The sequence below is a fragment of the Prunus avium genome, chromosome 4 (genome assembly GCF_965620075.1).
Source record: "Prunus avium chromosome 4, drPruAviu1.hap1.1, whole genome shotgun sequence".
NCBI lineage: Eukaryota > Viridiplantae > Streptophyta > Magnoliopsida > Rosales > Rosaceae > Prunus > Prunus avium.
In genome coordinates, this window is record NC_142287.1 from 27649757 (window position 1) to 27667374 (window position 17618).

The following is a 17618-nucleotide window of genomic DNA, read 5'->3' on the forward strand; positions in this document are numbered from 1 at the left end:
TTTAATTACGAGTTGAAATCACTGTTGCAGTTTTCCATTGAATGGTTTTCCTTTAGGGATTTAGATTAATCACCTCTTTGATTTGATTAGATCTGATTTCTAATCCAAATTTCACCAAAGCAATGTCCATCGGAGTCTAAGCTTTTGTGAAAAGAGCCTTAACTTGCAGAGTAGTGATCTCACCCCCTTAGTACCTTGACAATGTATGTAAGAAAACAACCCCGCAAATATCAACTTTAGTAATTTACCGTTTTCTTTTGAATTTAATGCTTGAATTCCATATAAGATTTGACGTGCATGCCATCTTTGACTCTTTTGAGGTTGAAAAGGTCAATATGTCAACCAGAAGATGCAACTTTTGAAACATGTTGTGATGACAGCTGGTGGAGAGAGAGGTATTCATCAAATGAGTTTATATTCTTAATTGAAGGGAGAAGAGAGGCTTAGAGAATAGTTGGTTTACTATTTAGGACAATATTCTCTTTTTTTTCTTTTTTTTTTTTTGGGAAAGAAGAACTCATTGATAATAATTAAGTGGATACAACAATGTCATCATTTACAATTGATCCAGCCAGAAGGGAACCTCTTCAATCCAGGTTACCATAATATCACAATTTAGGACAATATTCTTTATGTGGAATAGAAAGCTTTTTGAAAGAGTAGCAAGATATTTTTATTTTATTGATTGAAATAAGAAGGGTACAAGGTTTTCCTTTTTAATCAAGGAAAGCTGAAATGTACGGCTGCCTAACTCCTCCCATTATCCAACTCTTGTATCCAACCAATTCTTATATTTTCTTTATTATTCAAAGTATTCAAAGTATTTTTAGCTGAAATCTACGGCTTTCTTATATTTTCTTTATTATTCAAACTACAAGGTGCATTACTTTTTAACATATATAATGGGTAAGAAACCATAGTCCACGACCAAGACTTTCGAAACCAAGGCCAGGCATAGTTAATATCATTACAGAAAAATGTATTTTACTTCTAGCTTTTGCTTCTTCCATCTTCTCTGCAAAACTTTTGTAGTCTCAGAATATCGATGCAATCATGCAAGCCTTGAGAAGACTTTTTGTCTGCTCCTTGTTAATCTCCTTCCTAAGAATCTCAACTACAACCGCATTAGACACAATCACTCCAAGTCTATCAATGAGAGATGGTGAAACTCTAGTTTCAGCAGGTGGAAGCTTCGAACTGGGATTCTTTAGCCCTGGTACATCAAAGGGCCGATACTTGGGAATATGGTACTCTGTTGATACTAAGACAGTCGTATGGGTAGCTAACAGAGAAACACCACTTGCCGATTCTTCAGGAGTTTTGAAGGTCACCGAGCAAGGAGTTCTAGTCCTTCTCAATAGCTCAAACAGCATGGTATGGTCATCCAATTCATCAAGAACTGCAAGGAATACAGTATCACAACTCTTGGATTCAGGAAACCTTGTTGTGAAAGATGGAAATGAAACTAACCCTGATAACTTCTTGTGGCAGAGTTTTGATTATCCTTGTGACACATTCCTACCAGAAATGAAGCTTGGTTGGGACTTAGTTACTGGTTTAGAGAGGCATGTCTCGTCTTGGAAGGGCACAGACGATCCTGCTGAAGGAGAGTTTTCAATAAGGATGGATCGCCGTGGTTTGCCACAAGTTGTTACTATGAAAGGAGCTAAGATAATGGCTAGAGAAGGGTCATGGAACGGCCTTTCTTTTACAGGAAATGCATATCCTCAACAAGTAGCAGCACACCCAATATTTGGGTTAAGGTGTGTGTTTAACAAGGATGAGGTCTATTGTGAGTACAGGCTTCTAAACACGTCCATGTTCTCGAGATATATGGTGAATCCATCAGGTGTTGTGCAGCGATTCACATGGGTGTACCAAACACATAGTTGGGAACTTTCCTCTACATTCCAAGCAGATCACTGTGAGAATTATGCCTTGTGTGGTGCATATTCTAGTTGCAATATCAATGTCTCTCCCATATGTGCATGCTTGAAGGGATTTGTACCAAAATCTCCAAAAGATTGGAATTCAGGATATTGGTCTGATGGGTGTGTTAGAAAGATTCCACTGGCTTGCAGCTCTGGAGATGGCTTCCTAAAGTACACTGGGGTTAAATTGCCAGACACATCTTCCTCATGGTTTGACAAAAGCATGAGCCTCAAGGAATGCAATGGATTATGTTTGAACAACTGCTCATGTACGGCATATGCAAATTTAGATATCAGGGGAACTGGCTGCTTGCTGTGGTTTGGTAACCTCATTGACATAAGGGAATTCACTCCCGGTGGCGGTCAAGACCTCTACATACGGATTGAAGCTTCAGAACTTGGTAAGTCTTAGACTTTTATTTGATCTTATTTTTGTTTTTCTAGACAATAGTGGAAAACATTTTGACAATATATTTAGAGGTTAAGGGAAAATGAGTTTTTGTCTGCTTGTTATGTTTTGCTTTTGGAAGGGGGTTTGATGGGGCAGCAGTAAGAAGCAGCATGAAAACCCGAATTATATGTTCTTCTACCTAACGGTAATAGCATGAAAACCACAAATGGTGGAGATTTCCTGGGTTGGCCTTGCTGCTTCATCTGCAGTTATGCAAAGTATAGCTAAAATAAGTTGGTTTTAGATTCACAATTACTTTAACATGAGAAAATTGCATGAAGATTCTGTTTTAATTATAATATTTCAGATAGAATTGAGAGAAAGAGCACTTTCAAGAAGAAAAAGCTACCCAGAATACTCATCGGCTCTGCAGTTTTTCTTGTGTGGTTTATAATTGGATTGATATTGTATATACGAAAGAGGAAACTCAGAAATCAAGGTAAATATCTCAACATGGACCAAAGTATCTCGACTGTGAAATATGCATTAGATTATTAGTATTTAATTTCGTTAGTGTGATTTTCTTGTGTTCCAAGATTTGGTTTAGGGTAAAGCATTGAACCAATTAAATGGTGACACATGGCATATGGTGATTTGACCAATTGATTAACCAATAGAATTCTTACACATTTATTTATCCATGCTGAAGATCTACCAACAATTTCAGGAGTCAGAAAAGATTACCTTGGAGAAGACAGGGAAGACATGGAGTTACCATTATTTGATTTGTCCACCCTAGCTAAAGCCACTAATGACTTTTCAAGCAGCAACAAGCTGGGAGAAGGTGGTTTTGGACCTGTGTACAAGGTAACATAAATTTATGCATCGAAAGTGAGCTACTCTGTGATACAAGTTGTAAGGCTTTTATAAATGATGATCCACAGGGTACATTGATAGGAGGGAAAAAAATTGCAGTGAAAAGGCTTTCGAAGAATTCCGGACAAGGAATTATAGAGTTCAAAAATGAAGTTATACTGATAGCAAGACTTCAGCACCGCAATCTTGTAAAGCTCTTAGGTTGTTGCGTTCAAGAAGAGGAAAAAATCTTGATATATGAATTCATGCCCAACAAAAGCTTGGACTTCTTTGTTTTTGGTATGGTCCTCTCTGATGCCAACCATATGGCTTTTAAGTCATACTATCATTCACCTTTAATCTTATTCTACAAGGATTCAATGTTGCATTGAGTTAACAGTCTGAAATTTTCTTCAGATCAAGAAGGACAAAAATTGCTTGACTGGCCTACGTGCTTCCACATTATTGGTGGAATTGCTAGAGGGCTTCTTTATCTTCACCAAGATTCTAGATTAAGGATTATCCATAGAGATTTGAAAGCTAGCAATATCCTGCTTGATACTGATATGAACCCTAAGATTTCAGACTTCGGCCTCGCTAAAACATTTGAAAGTGATCAAAGTCGGGGTAATACAAAAAGAGTGGTTGGAACGTAGTAAGTACATTTTCTATGGTTTACATTTTACATTGTGTTGTTTTTGTTGAATTCTTACTGACCGAAACTTGATTGTGCAGTGGTTACATGTCTCCCGAATATGCGGTAGATGGAATTTTCTCAATGAAATCTGATGTCTTTAGCTTTGGAGTTATACTGTTAGAGATGTTGAGTAGGAAGAAGAACAGGGGATTTTCTCATCCAGATCACCACCTTAATCTTCTTGGACATGTGAGTATAAAGCATTAAGTACTATCATTTTACTTTGAAAAAACTAGCGAACTAGACGGTGCAATGTTCTAAGCACTTTCTCCAATGACATGCCGTATACCAGTATAGACAGAATGTAGCAATGCTCTAATTACATGTCATCCTACTAACATCTCATTTATGTTTCAAGGCATGGACATTATGGATTCAAGATAAACAACTGGAATTGATAGATAAGACGTTATATGATTCATGCAACATATCTGAAGTGTTAAGGTGTCTTCATGTGGGGCTGTTATGTGTGCAAAGAGTAGCAGAAGATAGACCAAACATGTCATATGTGGTTCTAATGTTGAGCAGTGATATTACTTTGCCTCCACCAAAGCAGCCTGGTTTTTACACTGAACGAAGTGTCCCTGAATCACCATCAAGGAAGCGCCCGTTTTCAGTGAATTATTTCAGCACTACAGTGATCGAGGCTCGGTAGATTTTTGTTCTGGGTGCTTTGTTGATGGTTCTGTCTATCATCACAGAATGTGTTTGGCAGGTTGACTTGATGCTTGTAGTCTTCGGTGGGAGACAATGACATGAGACATTATCATTATTCATGTTATGCAAGAAAAATGTGTTGAATTAGAAGTTGGTTTGGAGCTTTGCTTTGCTTTGCCGTTCATTTTCTTTTACTCTGTTCTACTCCCCCAAGGTATGCTGTAAGTAATGATATTTAACAACCAGAAAATGTGTGAATTGTGAATAATGTGTGAGACTTCATCCATTTAGGTAATTTTACGTTTGTTGAAATTCACATTGCAGTCCAATTGATTTTTTTTTTTTCATTAGTCATTTCCTGATGCACAAATCTTAGAATGAACACTGATAACAGTAAAAGATGAAAACAAAGTGTTTCTTTTCTTTTCATTCTTTGAGAATACGATCGAATTTCAGTGGGAAGGAAAGCAGTTAATACATCAGCGCATAGGAGAGAGGAGACCCAAGAGGGACCCTCATCTAAAGAAATTTGGCGCCACACACGCTTTAACAACCAATGGAAGTAGAAGATTATGGGTAACAATTTTCCGAGCTCTCAATGAAGTGTAAAGCTTTCTGGATTCTCTGAGGAAAACTCATGTCGTGTTTGGGATGATATTAGCAAACGTCCATGCACGCAGGTCTGGTTCGGGAATTTGATCGAACAAGTGGTGGGCGCCTTGTAAATCGCCTGAATCAAAGTAAATGTTGAAGAACCGGCCCAGGTGATCTTATTTATTATTATTGTTCTAATGGCTTTTGCATCTTGTCACTCATTTGTATCGTTATGTAAAATACGCAAGATGAATTGAAGGTGCACCACTATATTTACCATTGCATACCCCATTTCTAACAGAGTTGAATTTAAGTAGAGGCTGAGTTGTGCTAATCCTTGAATTCCATTTAAGATTTGACATGCATGCATGATGGCTATTTTGGGCTCTTTTTGAGGTTGCAAAAGTCAAATATGTTAACCAAAAGTGAAGCTTCATGGCTGCTGGGTATTTGTCATGTGGGTTTATATGAGAATTCTACAATAAATTTGTTTGGCAATCCACCACTGGAGATGACACACACAAGTGTGGTCAATTATCAGCTGTCAACTTGGTTGAGTCTTTTTCCTCCTGTGAAATGCCCTTGTATTGCATGTCCTAATTGCCCAAGGTCCATGACTTTCTTCCACAGAGACCAACTTTCCAAAACAAGGTGCCGTGTAAAATAAGAAAACCAAGTCTAACAAATATAGGCTTACTTATTATCAGTACAGAAACATATATTGTACTTATACGTTTGGTTCTTCCATCTCATCTGCATAATTTCTTTGAAAAAGTATAATATCAATGCAAGCCTTGAGAAACCTTTTTGTGTGCTTCTTGTTATTCTCCTTCTTAAGAATTTCAACTACATCCACCCTAGACACAATCACTCCAAGTAGATATATTAGAGATGGTGAAACTCTAGTTTCTGCAGGTGGAAGTTTTGAACTTGGATTCTTTAGCCCCGGTGCATCCGAAGGCCGATACTTGGGAATCTGGTACACTTTTGATACTAAGGCAGTTGTATGGGTAGCCAACAGAGAAACACCACTTGGCGATTCTTCAGGAGTTTTGAAGGTCACTGAGCAAGGAGTTCTAGTCCTTCTCAATACCTCAAACAGGATTGTATGGTCATCAAATTCATCAACAACTGCAGGGAATCCAGTGTCTCAACTCTTGGATTCAGGAAATCTTGTTGTGAAAGATGGAAATGAAACTAACCCTGATAAATTCTTGTGGCAGAGTTTTGATTATCCATGTGACACATTCCTACCAGAAATGAAGCTTGGTTGGGACTCAAGTACTGGTTTAGATAGGTACGTCTCTTCTTGGAGGAGCACAGAAGATCCTGCTCCAGGAGAGTTTTCATTACGGATGGATCATCGTGGTTTCCCGCAAGTTGATACTATGAAAGGAGCTAAGATAATGGCTACAGAAGGGTCATGGAACGGCATTTATTTTACAGCATATCCATATCCTCCACAAACACGGGAAAACCAAATACTTGGGTATAAATTTGTGTTGGACAAGGATGAGATCTATTATGAGTACAGACTCCTAAACAGGTCCATGTTCTCAAGATACGTACTGAATCCATCAGGCACTGCACAGCGATTCACATGGGTGCACCAAACACATAGTTGGGAACTTTCCTCTACATTCCAAGCAGATCAGTGTCAAAATTATGCCTTGTGTGGCGCATATACTAGTTGCAATATGAATGTCTCTCCCTCATGTGCATGCTTGAAGGGATTTGTACCAAAATCTCCAAAAGATTGGAATTCGGGATATTGGTCTGGTGGGTGTGTTCGAAAGATTCCATTGGCTTGCAGCTATGGAGATGACTTCCTAAAGTACACTGGTGTTAAATTGCCAGACACATCTTCCTCATGGTTTGATAAGAGCAGGAGCCTCAAGGAATGTAAGGGATTATGTTTGAAAAACTGCTCATGTACGGCATATGCAAATTTAGATATCAGGGAGGGAGGAACTGGCTGCTGGCTTTGGTTTGGTAACCTCACTGACATAAGACAATTCAATCCCGGTGGTGGTCAAGACCTCTATATACGGATGGCAGCTTCAGAACTTGGTAGCTCTTAGACTTTTATTTCATCTTATTTTTGTTTTTCTAGCCAATAACAAAATCACAATATACTTAGAGGTTCAGGGAAAATGAGTTTGTCGTCTACTTTTTATGTTTTTCTTTTGGAAGGGTGTTTGATGGGGGCAGCAGTTAGAAGCAGCATGGTTAAAATCACTGAGCTTTACCTAGATCTAGGTCCATAGTCAAAGTTGAACTACATGTTCTTCTACCCAATGGTAATAGCATGAAAACCACAAATGGCGTTATTTCCTGGGTTGGCCTGCTTCATGTGCAGTTATGCAGAGTATGGCTAAAATAAGTTGGTGTTAGATTCAGAGTTACTGCATCATGATAAATTTTTTACCTAATTGCATGAAAATTTGGTTTAATTGTGATCTTTCAGATGGAATTGAGAAAAAGAGCAAGTTCAACAGGGAAAAGCTACCTGGAATTCTCATCAGCTCTGCAGTTTTTCTTGTTGGAACATTAATAACTGGATTGATATTGTATATACGGAAGAAGAAACTCAGAAATCAAGGTAAAAATTGGATTCTTTCAAATACATGATTGTAAAATTCGGGCACAAAAAATTAAACCAAAGTATCTTTACTATGAAATTTGCATTAGATTGTTAGTATTTTGATAGTGTGTGATTTTCTTTTGTTCCAAGATTTGGCTTAGGGTTTTTCATTTAACCAATTAAATTAGGACACATGGCATATTGTGATTTGACAACCAATAGAATTATTACACATCTATTTATCCATGCTGAGGAGATCTTGTCATTTCAGGAGTCAGAAGCATAGATTGCAGAAAAGATTACCTTGGAGAAGACAGGGAAGACATGGAGTTACCACTATTTGATTTGAGCACCGTAGCTAAAGCCACCAATGACTTTTCAAGCAGCAACAAGCTGGGAGAAGGTGGTTTTGGACCTGTGTACAAGGTAACAATAATTTATGCAACTAAAGTGAACTATTCTGTGGTAAGTTTTAAAACTTTTCTAAATGATGATCCATAGGGTACATTGATAGGAGGGAAAGAAATTGCAGTGAAAAGGCTTTCAAAGGATTCCGGACAAGGACTGCGGGAGTTCAAAAATGAAGTTATACTGATAGCCAGACTTCAGCATCGCAATCTTGTAAAGCTTTTGGGTTGTTGCATTCAAGAAGATGAAAAAATCTTGATATATGAATTCATGCCTAACGGAAGCTTGGACTTCTTTATTTTTGGTATGGTTCTCTCTAAAGTCAACATATGGCTTTTAAGTCATACCATCCTTCACCTTTAATCTTATATATACTAGGATTCAATGTTGCATAGAGCTAACTGTCTCAAGTTTTCTTTAGATCAAGAGGGACAAAGGTTGCTCGACTGGCCTACGTGCTTCCACATTATTGGTGGAATTGCTAGAGGGCTTCTTTATCTTCACCAAGACTCTAGATTAAGGATTATCCATAGAGATTTGAAAGCTAGCAATATCCTGCTTGATAATAGTATGAACCCTAAGATTTCAGACTTCGGCCTCGCTAAAGCGTTTGGTGGTGATCAAAGTCAGGGTAATACAAAAAGAGTGGTTGGAACGTAGTAAGTATATTTTATATGGTTACATTTTACATTGTGCTGTTTTTGTTGAAATTCTTACTCACTGCAATTTGATTGTGCAGTGGTTACATGTCTCCTGAATATGCAGTTGATGGAATTTTCTCGATGAAATCTGATGTCTTTAGCTTTGGAGTTATACTGCTAGAGACATTGAGTAGGGAAAAGAACAGGGGATTTTCTCACCCAGATCACCACCTTAACCTTCTTGGACATGTGAGTATAAAGCATTAAGTACTATCATTTTACTTCGAAGAACCTAGTGAATTTGACGGTGCAATCTTCTAAGCTCCTCCTTGAATTCAATGACATGTCATATATCCCTAATAACCTATCATATACGTTTCAATTTCTTTAAGGCATGGACGCTATGGATTCAAGAGAAACCATTGGAACTGATTGATAAGACATTAAGTGATTCTTGCACCATATCTGAAGTTTTAAGGTGTCTTCATGTCGGGCTGTTATGTGTGCAAAGAGTACCTGAAGATAGACCAAGCATGTCATCTGTGGTTCTGATGTTGAGCAGTGATATTACCTTGCCTCCACCAAAGCAGCCTGGTTTTTACACTGAACGAAGTGTCCCCGGATCACCATCAAGGATGCCCCGGTGTTCAGCGGATAATTTCATTACAATGGTAGAGGCGCGGTAAATCATGATTCTGGTGCTTGTTCATGCTTCTCTCTACCATCACATACTGGATATGGCTGGTTGTCTACAACCTTAGCAGGAAAACTATGACCTGAGATTATCCATATTATGCAAGAAAGAAGTGATTGAATTAAAGTTTGCTTGGAGCAGTTCCTACCGCACAACAAAGAAAGGATTTGGGGTTTTTGGGTTGTTGAAGAAAATTTAACTATGGTCTTACTCCCCCTAGGTATATAAAACTGTCAACTAACAAGCAGAAAATACGTGAATTGCTAACAATGTAAGAGAATTCATCCATTTAGGTAATTTTATGTTTTATGTTTGTTGAATTCAAATTGGGTTTTCCATATAAGTTATCAGTTTTGAGTTTTTCCCAATTGGCTGGTCGGTTGTCAGTTTTCCATATAATTCTGTTGTAGGATTGCTTGATTGTAAACTTAAAGCATGCTGAACGTTGGGATTATAAATTGCGTTTCATGCAGGTGTAAATTTTTGGGTAATGTGCTTTTACAGGGAAAACTCTGCTGAATTTTCGGCAGAAGTCAAACCCTAAAGAAACTTAGGTTTTTGTTAGAAGGGCAATTTGGTCATTTGTGCCTGGCACCCGCCAGGTGTCGGACACGCACAGGGTTCGGCTCAGATTCCAAAGCGGAATTTGGGTCGGGTCCTGTCAAATGTAAATCAACAAACACAAGTAGAAATACTGACAACTTTAGCGATTGAGGCTTGCAAGAATTGCAATGTCCTAAAGACAGATTTCGCCCCTGCCCTTGTGCTCGCAGTTCTATAGGCGTCCATCTCCCAGGATTCAACAATCAATAATCCTAAATTGAAGCACTTCAATTTAAGACTATGGCGAACCAATTATATATTTGTACGCTCAAGACAAAACTAGGAAGAATTTAACAATAGAGTATTGGGGATACCCTTCAAGTTGATGAAGGGTGCTTGATTTATATAAAACTCAAGCAACCCATGATAAAACAACATATCTATGAATTAGTGTAAGTTCAAGAGATACAACCTTTGCATCATTATGCTTTGAAAAGCAATAGGCACAAATCTAAGGAAACCGACCAGTTGGAGAAACTAAGGGACACGTCTCTTGGAGAAACTTATTTTTTCATTCACTATAGAAATTAAATATTATTAAATAATATAAAATTTCTAACACGGGTTGGGTCGGTTTTGTAAGTTCGTGCTTAATTTGTCAACCAACCCGATTCAAACAGGTTCTTGAATTTCACACCCAAAATTGAGCAAGTGTTATTAAGAAATAAACCCAAACCAAACTAATGAAGCTCGGGTCAGGTTCGGTTTGTTCGGTTTGCTTATGAAGCTTATGAAAAAATAGTTGGCATTAAAACATATAAGGCTTGCTATAAAATAAGAAAAGCCCTTAGAGGTAAAAGCCACTTTAATTTTTTGATTTTTCTTTGTGTGTATTGTTTTGCAATTTAAGTTGCTTCTTGACGCTTTTGCATGCTTTGTTGATTTTAGGCCTTTTTGTGGTTTTCTACGCTTTTCCTTGTAATTGTTTTTCTTATCAATAAATTTCTCTCCCTGAAAAAAAAGAAAAGAAAAAGGTTTGATGCCAAATGAATAATGAAAGTGCATTCTCTCGAAAAAGAAAAAGAAAAAAAAGAAAGTGCGTAACTTCTCATGACTAGTGACTATTGTAGAAAGGTAAACAATGTGATTTTGGAGTGAATGAATAGTGGACGGTTAAAAAAAAAAAATTGTTGGTCTTTGTCAGATCTGAGCCGTTCAATTGAAAAAGAATTTGAAAATAAATGGCCTAGATCAAAGAAGCGTTGGAGATGTTGGAGGCTGATGCTTACGGGAATAAATGGCTATACAATCTCAAAGCTATAAAGCCTATACATTTGAAAGGCTAGGTACGCTCATCCCAAATTGTATATGTTTGGCACAGCGCTACATTTTGAAAACATACAAAAGTACTACAACTGAACTGGCTACACTAGACCGTATAGAGTACAACCATAGAAATCACAATTGATTCCATTAATGCTAATACATAATCAATATCATTCAAACTTGTTCAACTCTTAGATCGAACATTCACTTGACTCCAAGTTTCCAACAATTCTACTGTTTTATTGAGCTAGAAAATAAGCAAGCTATCAAAAGCTAGCCTACCATTTTATTGATATCACAACCATGGCAGAGGAGGACGGTACTAATGGCCAGCTCTCTTATCAGTACTCAGTTGGTGACCCTAGGGTTCAGAGAAGCATATGCAAGCAGCTCCTTGTTGCTTTCAAATAAGGCCATGTTCTCTTGGCTCAGAGTCACCCAAGCTTCTATTCCATTGCCATCTCTTTTGTTCAACAAATTTACCCTAAAGTTTGATATGACTATTTTCTTTATTATGCAAGAGGGGAATTGACCACACAACATCGAGTGCAGTGCATATAACTTTAACCATTTGAGTTGCAAGCCCCCGCATACTTTGATAAACTTTCAATGTGCTCTAAATTTACATTTCTGTCTTACTGGTTGACAAAAAAATTTGAATTCTTGCCATAAGTTTATCAAAGCAAGAAAAACTTATTTGAATTTTTGATGTGTCATCAAAGCAAGAACAAGAAACGAACTCATGATGAAGTGTGAAAATGTTCATCTTCTGATCAGTTTTGTCAACCAATCAGTCATTCTCGTATCTTTTTAAAAGAATATGATTATGCAAGTTGAATTAAAGGTGCATTAAAAAAACAACAACAAAAAGAACCAGACAAGGCAATTCAAGTTATTGCTGTTCACATACAGAAGGTCATAGCAACGGTTTGTCTAGTTGACAAAATATTAGTCTTGGCAGATACTAGTATATTTATATTACACGAATGCTAGATAACAAACCTTTAAGTTTAACCATAGTTTGCTAGCTGATGAGACTTTCATGAATTTTTTTTGTAATTGTATTTATCTTAGTTGAATTTCGGTTGAGCTTGAGCTGAGCTAATCCTTGACCCCATCTAACTGCTAAGGTTGTGATAGGAAAAACAAGCTTGCTTGAAAATATTATTTCCAGAGCTCAAATTGTTATGGGCAGAGCAAGTATGCATGTGAAGGTTGTACTTAACATAGGAGGATTGCATTGCACTGGCATGCAATAGTTTCTGCTCTAGAAGTAATGTTTTCAAAGAAAAAGCTTTCGTTCTTCAATATTAATCCATTTTTTGATTTTAAGTTTTTTTATATTCTGCTTGGCAATCACAAACATGACTGACTCGTTTACTCATCCTGGCTTTGAATTGGACCATTGAAGCACAGTACCTGACGTGATGGTGATCTTAGACGTTGAGGTTGGAATGATCAATATGATTACTGAAAGTCGTTGGATTTTCAGAGACACAAGTGAAGCTTCGTGGAAGCTGGGGGAGAGGTCTTTTTCCTATGAGTTTCTTGCTCGGTAAGGCTTCTCGACAATCTATTTCTGTTGTTTTAGTCAATTTATGGGCTGTCAACTTCATTGAGTCTACCTCTTGCGAACAACATGTGTATTAATTTATGAGTTTCTTTTGCTGAGACCAAGTTTTTTTTAAACCAAGGTGTCCTGTCATTGAAGAAACCCAAGCCTAACAAAAGATTTAATAGCCCTGAAACTTGGCAGAAAGACATATAGTCATATTAATAGTTGTCAATACTAAACATATTGCATCATAAATTTCTATTTGATTGGCAATTGTGTGAACTGAAGAAAATTGATATATACCAGGTAGAAGTATCCTCTATAACTGTCACATTGATATGTAGAACGCAAGTAGAAGTACATCTCCAGGTAAAGATGGACAGAGAAGGTATGGCCTTTGGGCTTAATTTTAAATTGTATCCATAGAGAACAAAACAAGCTAATAGCCAATCGTAAGCTTGAGATTTTCCGTTTTCACTTCTTCCAACTTCTCCGCATATATATTATGTATTGCTTTCTTTCAGTAAAGTTCTGCATTCTGATCAGAATATCAATGCAAGCCTTGAGAACCCTTTTTGTATGCTCATTATTATTCTCCTTCCTGAGAACCTCCACTACAAATACACTAGACACCATGTCTCCAAATCAATATATTAGACATGATCAAACTCTAATTTCAGCAGGTGGAACCTTTCAACTGGGATTCTTCAGCCCTGGTAAAGTCAAAGGCCAATACTTGGGGATATGGTACACTATTTCTAAAGAGATAGTTGTATGGGTAGCCAACAGAGAAACACCACTTGATGATTCTTCAGGAGTTTTAAAGGTCACTGATCAAGGAGTTATAGTCCTTCTCAATAGCTCAAACGGCATTGTATGGTCATCCAACTCATCAAGAACTGTAGATAATCCAGTATCACAACTATTGGATTCAGGAAATCTTGTTGTGAAAGATGCAGACGAAACTAACCCTGATAACTTCTTGTGGCAGAGTTTTGATTATCCTTGTGACACATTCCTACCAGAAATGAAGCTTGGATGGGACTTCGTTACTGGTTTTGAAAGGTATGTTTCTTCTTGGAAGAGCACAGAAGATCCTGCTCGAGGAGAGTTTTCACTAGGGATGACTCCTCATGGTTTACCACAACTTGTTGTTATGAAGGGAGCTAAGATACAAACTAGATCAGGTTCATGGAACGGCCTTCGATTAACAGGATCTATCAGTCGACCAAACCCACTATCTGAGTTTGAATTTTTCTTGAATAAGGATGAGGTTTATTATGAGTACAGACTCCTAAACAAGTCTATGCCCTCGAGATATACATTGAACCCATCTGGCATTGCACTGTGGTTCACATGGATTGAAAACACACATAGTTGGGAACCATTCTTTTCAACCCAACAAGACCAGTGTGAAATTTATGCCTTCTGTGGTTCATATTCTAGCTGTAACATCAGTAATGCTCCCGTATGTACATGCTTGAAGGGATTTATACCAAAATCGCCAGAACAATGGAATTCACAGAATTGGTCTGATGGGTGTATTCGAAATACTCCGTTAGCTTGCAGCTATAATGATGGCTTCTTTAAATACACTAGCTTTAAATTGCCGGACACATCTTCCTCATGGTTTGATAAGAGCAAGAGCCTCAAGGAATGCAAGGGATTATGTTTGGAAAATTGCTCGTGTATGGCATATGCAAATTTAGATATCAGGGATGGAGGAAGTGGCTGCTTGCTTTGGTTTGGAGACCTCACTGACATAAGAACCTTCCAATCTGATTCTCAAGACCTCTATATACGGCTGGCTTATTCAGAACTAGGTAGCTTTTAGAATTTTGTCTGATCTTACTTTTGTTCTTCTTTCCAACAGTAGATAACATTATCACTTATTTTCTGAGGTAAGGGGAAATTGAGTTCTTTCTTGTTTTTTTTTTGTTTTTTTTGGGGGGGGGGGGGGGGGGGGGTGTGGTGGTGTTGTTGAGAGGCAGTAGTTATTAGAAATTCGGTAAAACTAGAGCATTTCCTAGATCCGGCCCATAATGAGGAACAGATACCATGAAAACCAGAAGTGTTGTTTGGCTGTCTCTGCTGTTGGCCATGGTGCTTAATCTACAGTTATGCAATGCATGCTAAAATAAGTGCAACATGAAAGTTTTCTCTCCAAATGACATGCTTATTATATTACACTTGTGATCTTTCAGATGATATTGAGAAAAAGAGGAAGTTCAACAAGAAAACACAAGCTGGAATTGTAATCAGCTCCTTACTTTTTCTAGTGGGAATGCTAATAGTGGGGTTTATCTTGTATATACGAAAGAAGAAACTCAGAAATCAAGGTAAATTTCTCAGACAAGGACTTGATAATGTTAAATAGATGACTGCAAGATTCTGGCACAAAAAATGAAATTAAAAGTATTTTTACTATGAAAAATTCATTCGATAGGGGTTAGCATTAATTTCATAAGTGCAACTGTCCACATCTTGCTGAAGAGATCTCCTACTGTTTCAGTAGCCAGAAGAAAGGATTACCTTGGAGAAGACCGGGAAGACATGGAGTTGCCACTATATGACTTGAACACGATAGTTCATGCCACCAACGGCTTTTCAAGCAGAAACAAGCTGGGAGAAGGCGGGTTTGGACCCGTATACCAGGTAAGATAAATTAATTTAACTAAAATTTGGATTATTTTTGGGTGTAAAGTTGAGCTATTTTGTAAAACAAAACTTTCGAATTTCTAAATGATGATCCAATCCATAGGGTACATTGATAGGAGGGAACGAAATTGCAGTAAAGAGGCTTTCAAAGGATTCTGGACAAGGAATGAGGGAGTTCAAAAATGAAGTTATATTGATAGCCAAACTTCAGCACCGCAATCTTGTAAAGCTTCTTGGTTGTTGCACTCAAGACGACGAAAACATCTTAATATATGAATTCATGGCCAACAGAAGCTTGGATTTCTATATTTTTGGTATGTTCCTCTCCCAACTCAACCATATAGCTTTTGAATCATATTATCCTCTCCCTATAAACTTATTCTACTGAAATTCAATGTGGTAATGAACTAATTAACATGCTTAAAAAAATTTCAGACCAGGAAAGAGCGAAATTGCTTACCTGGCCTAAGTGCTTCAGCATTATTGATGGAATTGCTCGAGGACTTCTTTATCTTCACCAAGACTCTAGATTAAGGATTATCCATAGAGATCTGAAAGCTAGCAATATTTTGCTTGATAATGATATGAACCCAAAGATTTCTGACTTTGGCCTGGCCAGAATATTTGGTGCCGATCAAAGTCGGGGTAATACAAAAAGAGTGGTTGGAACATAGTAAGTAAGGCTTGAACTTATTTTATGGTTGAATTTTTCGTTCTACTGTTTCTGAAATTCTTACTGCAATTTCATTTCCCAGTGGCTATATGCCCCCTGAATATGCAGTAGATGGAGTTTTCTCGACAAAATCAGATGTATTTAGCTTTGGTGTTGTACTGTTAGAGATATTGAGTAGGCAGAAGAACAGGGGATTTTGGCATCCAGATCACCATCTTAACCTTCTTGGACATGTAAGTACAAAAACTATTTTATTTTGATGGTTCAATCCTCTAAGTACCTCCTCCAATGGCCTGCTAATTAAAGCATACTATTATAGAGGGTATGCAAGTAACAATTCTCCTTTTGTTATGTACATAGAGGGACGGGGACATGAAACCTAACCTGCTAACATAACAAATGTCTTAATATGTTTTAGGCATGGACACTATGGATCCAAAATATTCCACAGGAACTGATTGATAAGTCACTAAGCGATTCGTGCACCATATCCGAAGTGTTACGGTGTCTTCATGTGGCTCTGTTATGCGTGCAACAAGTACCTGAAGATAGACCAAGCATGTCATCTGTGGTTCTAATGCTGAGCAGTGAGGTTGCATTGCCTCCACCAAAGCAGCCTGGTTTTTACACCGAACGAACTCTACCTGATGATCCTTCAAGGGTGCGTGATTCATCGGAAAATAATTTCAGCACTACATTGTTAGAGGCTCGGTAGATGATCTTCAATCTTTCTGGTGCCTATTCATGCTCCTGTGAACCGTCAAAAAAATGTGTTTGGCATGTAAGCTTGACCTGAACCTTGTAGGCTTAGCTGGGAAACATTGACTTAAGATTATTCATATTGAGCAACACACATGTTATTGAGTTATAAGTTAATTTGGAGCAGTTCCTACGGCACAAACAAAAACGTTTGGGATTGTGGTAGAAAATTTAAGAAACCATAAAATTTGTTTTGCTCCCCCAGAGAAGTTAACAGCCATAAAATTTGTCTACGTTCGTAATTTTTGTGGCAGAGACTTATTGTTTTTGTTGATATAAAATCGTGTCAATAGGGAGCAACTGGTGCCAATGATTGGTTGATTCCCGAGTATTTTACAGTCTTAATTAAAGAAGAAAAAATATTTTTTAAAAAAATCTATGCAATTAAAAATATATTGATGCTATATATGGCATAATAATCCAACCCTAGAAGTAGAACACCAGATCTCAGCGCTCAAAGTGTAAAGCTTTATGGATTCATGTTGTCCGTGCTCGCCAGTCTGGTTCAGGAATTTGGTCGAACACGTGACGGGCACGTCGCAAATTCTCGGAATTACAGTAAAATTACAAGAACCTAAGGCTCAGGTGAGATGAGAGATGTTGATGGGTAGCTTTTAAATCATGGATAAATACTCTTTTAACCATTTGATAA

General features: G+C 37.6%; 3 protein-coding genes across 14 annotated transcripts; all 3 read left to right on the forward strand.

Annotated features, from left to right (window-relative positions):
• The first annotated feature begins 925 nt into the window (after window positions 1–925).
• On the forward strand, window positions 926–4681 carry LOC110747341 (G-type lectin S-receptor-like serine/threonine-protein kinase At4g27290). Of its 3 annotated transcripts, none has more exons than XM_088251832.1 (7): window positions 926–2332; window positions 2690–2821; window positions 3032–3189; window positions 3267–3477; window positions 3595–3832; window positions 3913–4063; window positions 4233–4681. In XM_088251832.1, exons 1-7 carry the CDS (start codon window positions 1054–1056, stop codon window positions 4527–4529), a joined length of 2466 nt encoding a protein of 821 aa, XP_088107958.1. In that variant the 5' UTR covers window positions 926–1053; the 3' UTR covers window positions 4530–4681. The 3 variants fall into 3 exon arrangements, with proteins under 3 accessions (XP_088107958.1, XP_088107959.1, XP_088107960.1); XM_088251833.1 differs by having other exon boundaries at window positions 928–2332; window positions 3050–3189; XM_088251834.1 differs by lacking the exon at window positions 926–2332 and adding an exon at window positions 2541–2600.
• LOC148295146 (G-type lectin S-receptor-like serine/threonine-protein kinase SD1-1) lies at window positions 4607–9871 on the forward strand. Of its 3 annotated transcripts, XM_088251830.1 has the most exons (9): window positions 4607–4745; window positions 4988–5107; window positions 5212–7195; window positions 7593–7727; window positions 7981–8135; window positions 8211–8421; window positions 8539–8776; window positions 8857–9007; window positions 9151–9871. In XM_088251830.1, exons 3-9 carry the CDS (start codon window positions 5911–5913, stop codon window positions 9442–9444), a joined length of 2469 nt encoding a protein of 822 aa, XP_088107956.1. In that variant the 5' UTR covers window positions 4607–4745; window positions 4988–5107; window positions 5212–5910; the 3' UTR covers window positions 9445–9871. The 3 variants fall into 3 exon arrangements, with proteins under 3 accessions (XP_088107956.1, XP_088107955.1, XP_088107957.1); XM_088251829.1 differs by lacking the exon at window positions 4607–4745 and having other exon boundaries at window positions 4817–5107; XM_088251831.1 differs by lacking the exons at window positions 4607–4745; window positions 4988–5107; window positions 5212–7195 and adding an exon at window positions 7355–7493 and having other exon boundaries at window positions 9151–9860.
• Window positions 9872–12326: 2455 nt separating this feature from the next.
• Window positions 12327–17083, forward strand: LOC110771725 (G-type lectin S-receptor-like serine/threonine-protein kinase SD1-1). 8 transcript variants are annotated; one of them, XM_088251826.1, is made up of 9 exons: window positions 12327–12876; window positions 13183–13264; window positions 13560–14699; window positions 15081–15215; window positions 15389–15531; window positions 15638–15848; window positions 15970–16207; window positions 16290–16440; window positions 16626–17083. In XM_088251826.1, the coding sequence occupies exons 2-9, from the start codon at window positions 13252–13254 to the stop codon at window positions 16920–16922; spliced, it is 2328 nt and encodes a 775-aa protein (XP_088107952.1). In that variant the 5' UTR covers window positions 12327–12876; window positions 13183–13251; the 3' UTR covers window positions 16923–17083. The 8 variants fall into 8 exon arrangements, with proteins under 8 accessions (XP_088107952.1, XP_088107949.1, XP_088107950.1 ...); XM_088251823.1 differs by lacking the exon at window positions 13183–13264 and having other exon boundaries at window positions 13557–14699; XM_088251824.1 differs by lacking the exon at window positions 13183–13264.
• Window positions 17084–17618: the final 535 nt, after the last annotated feature.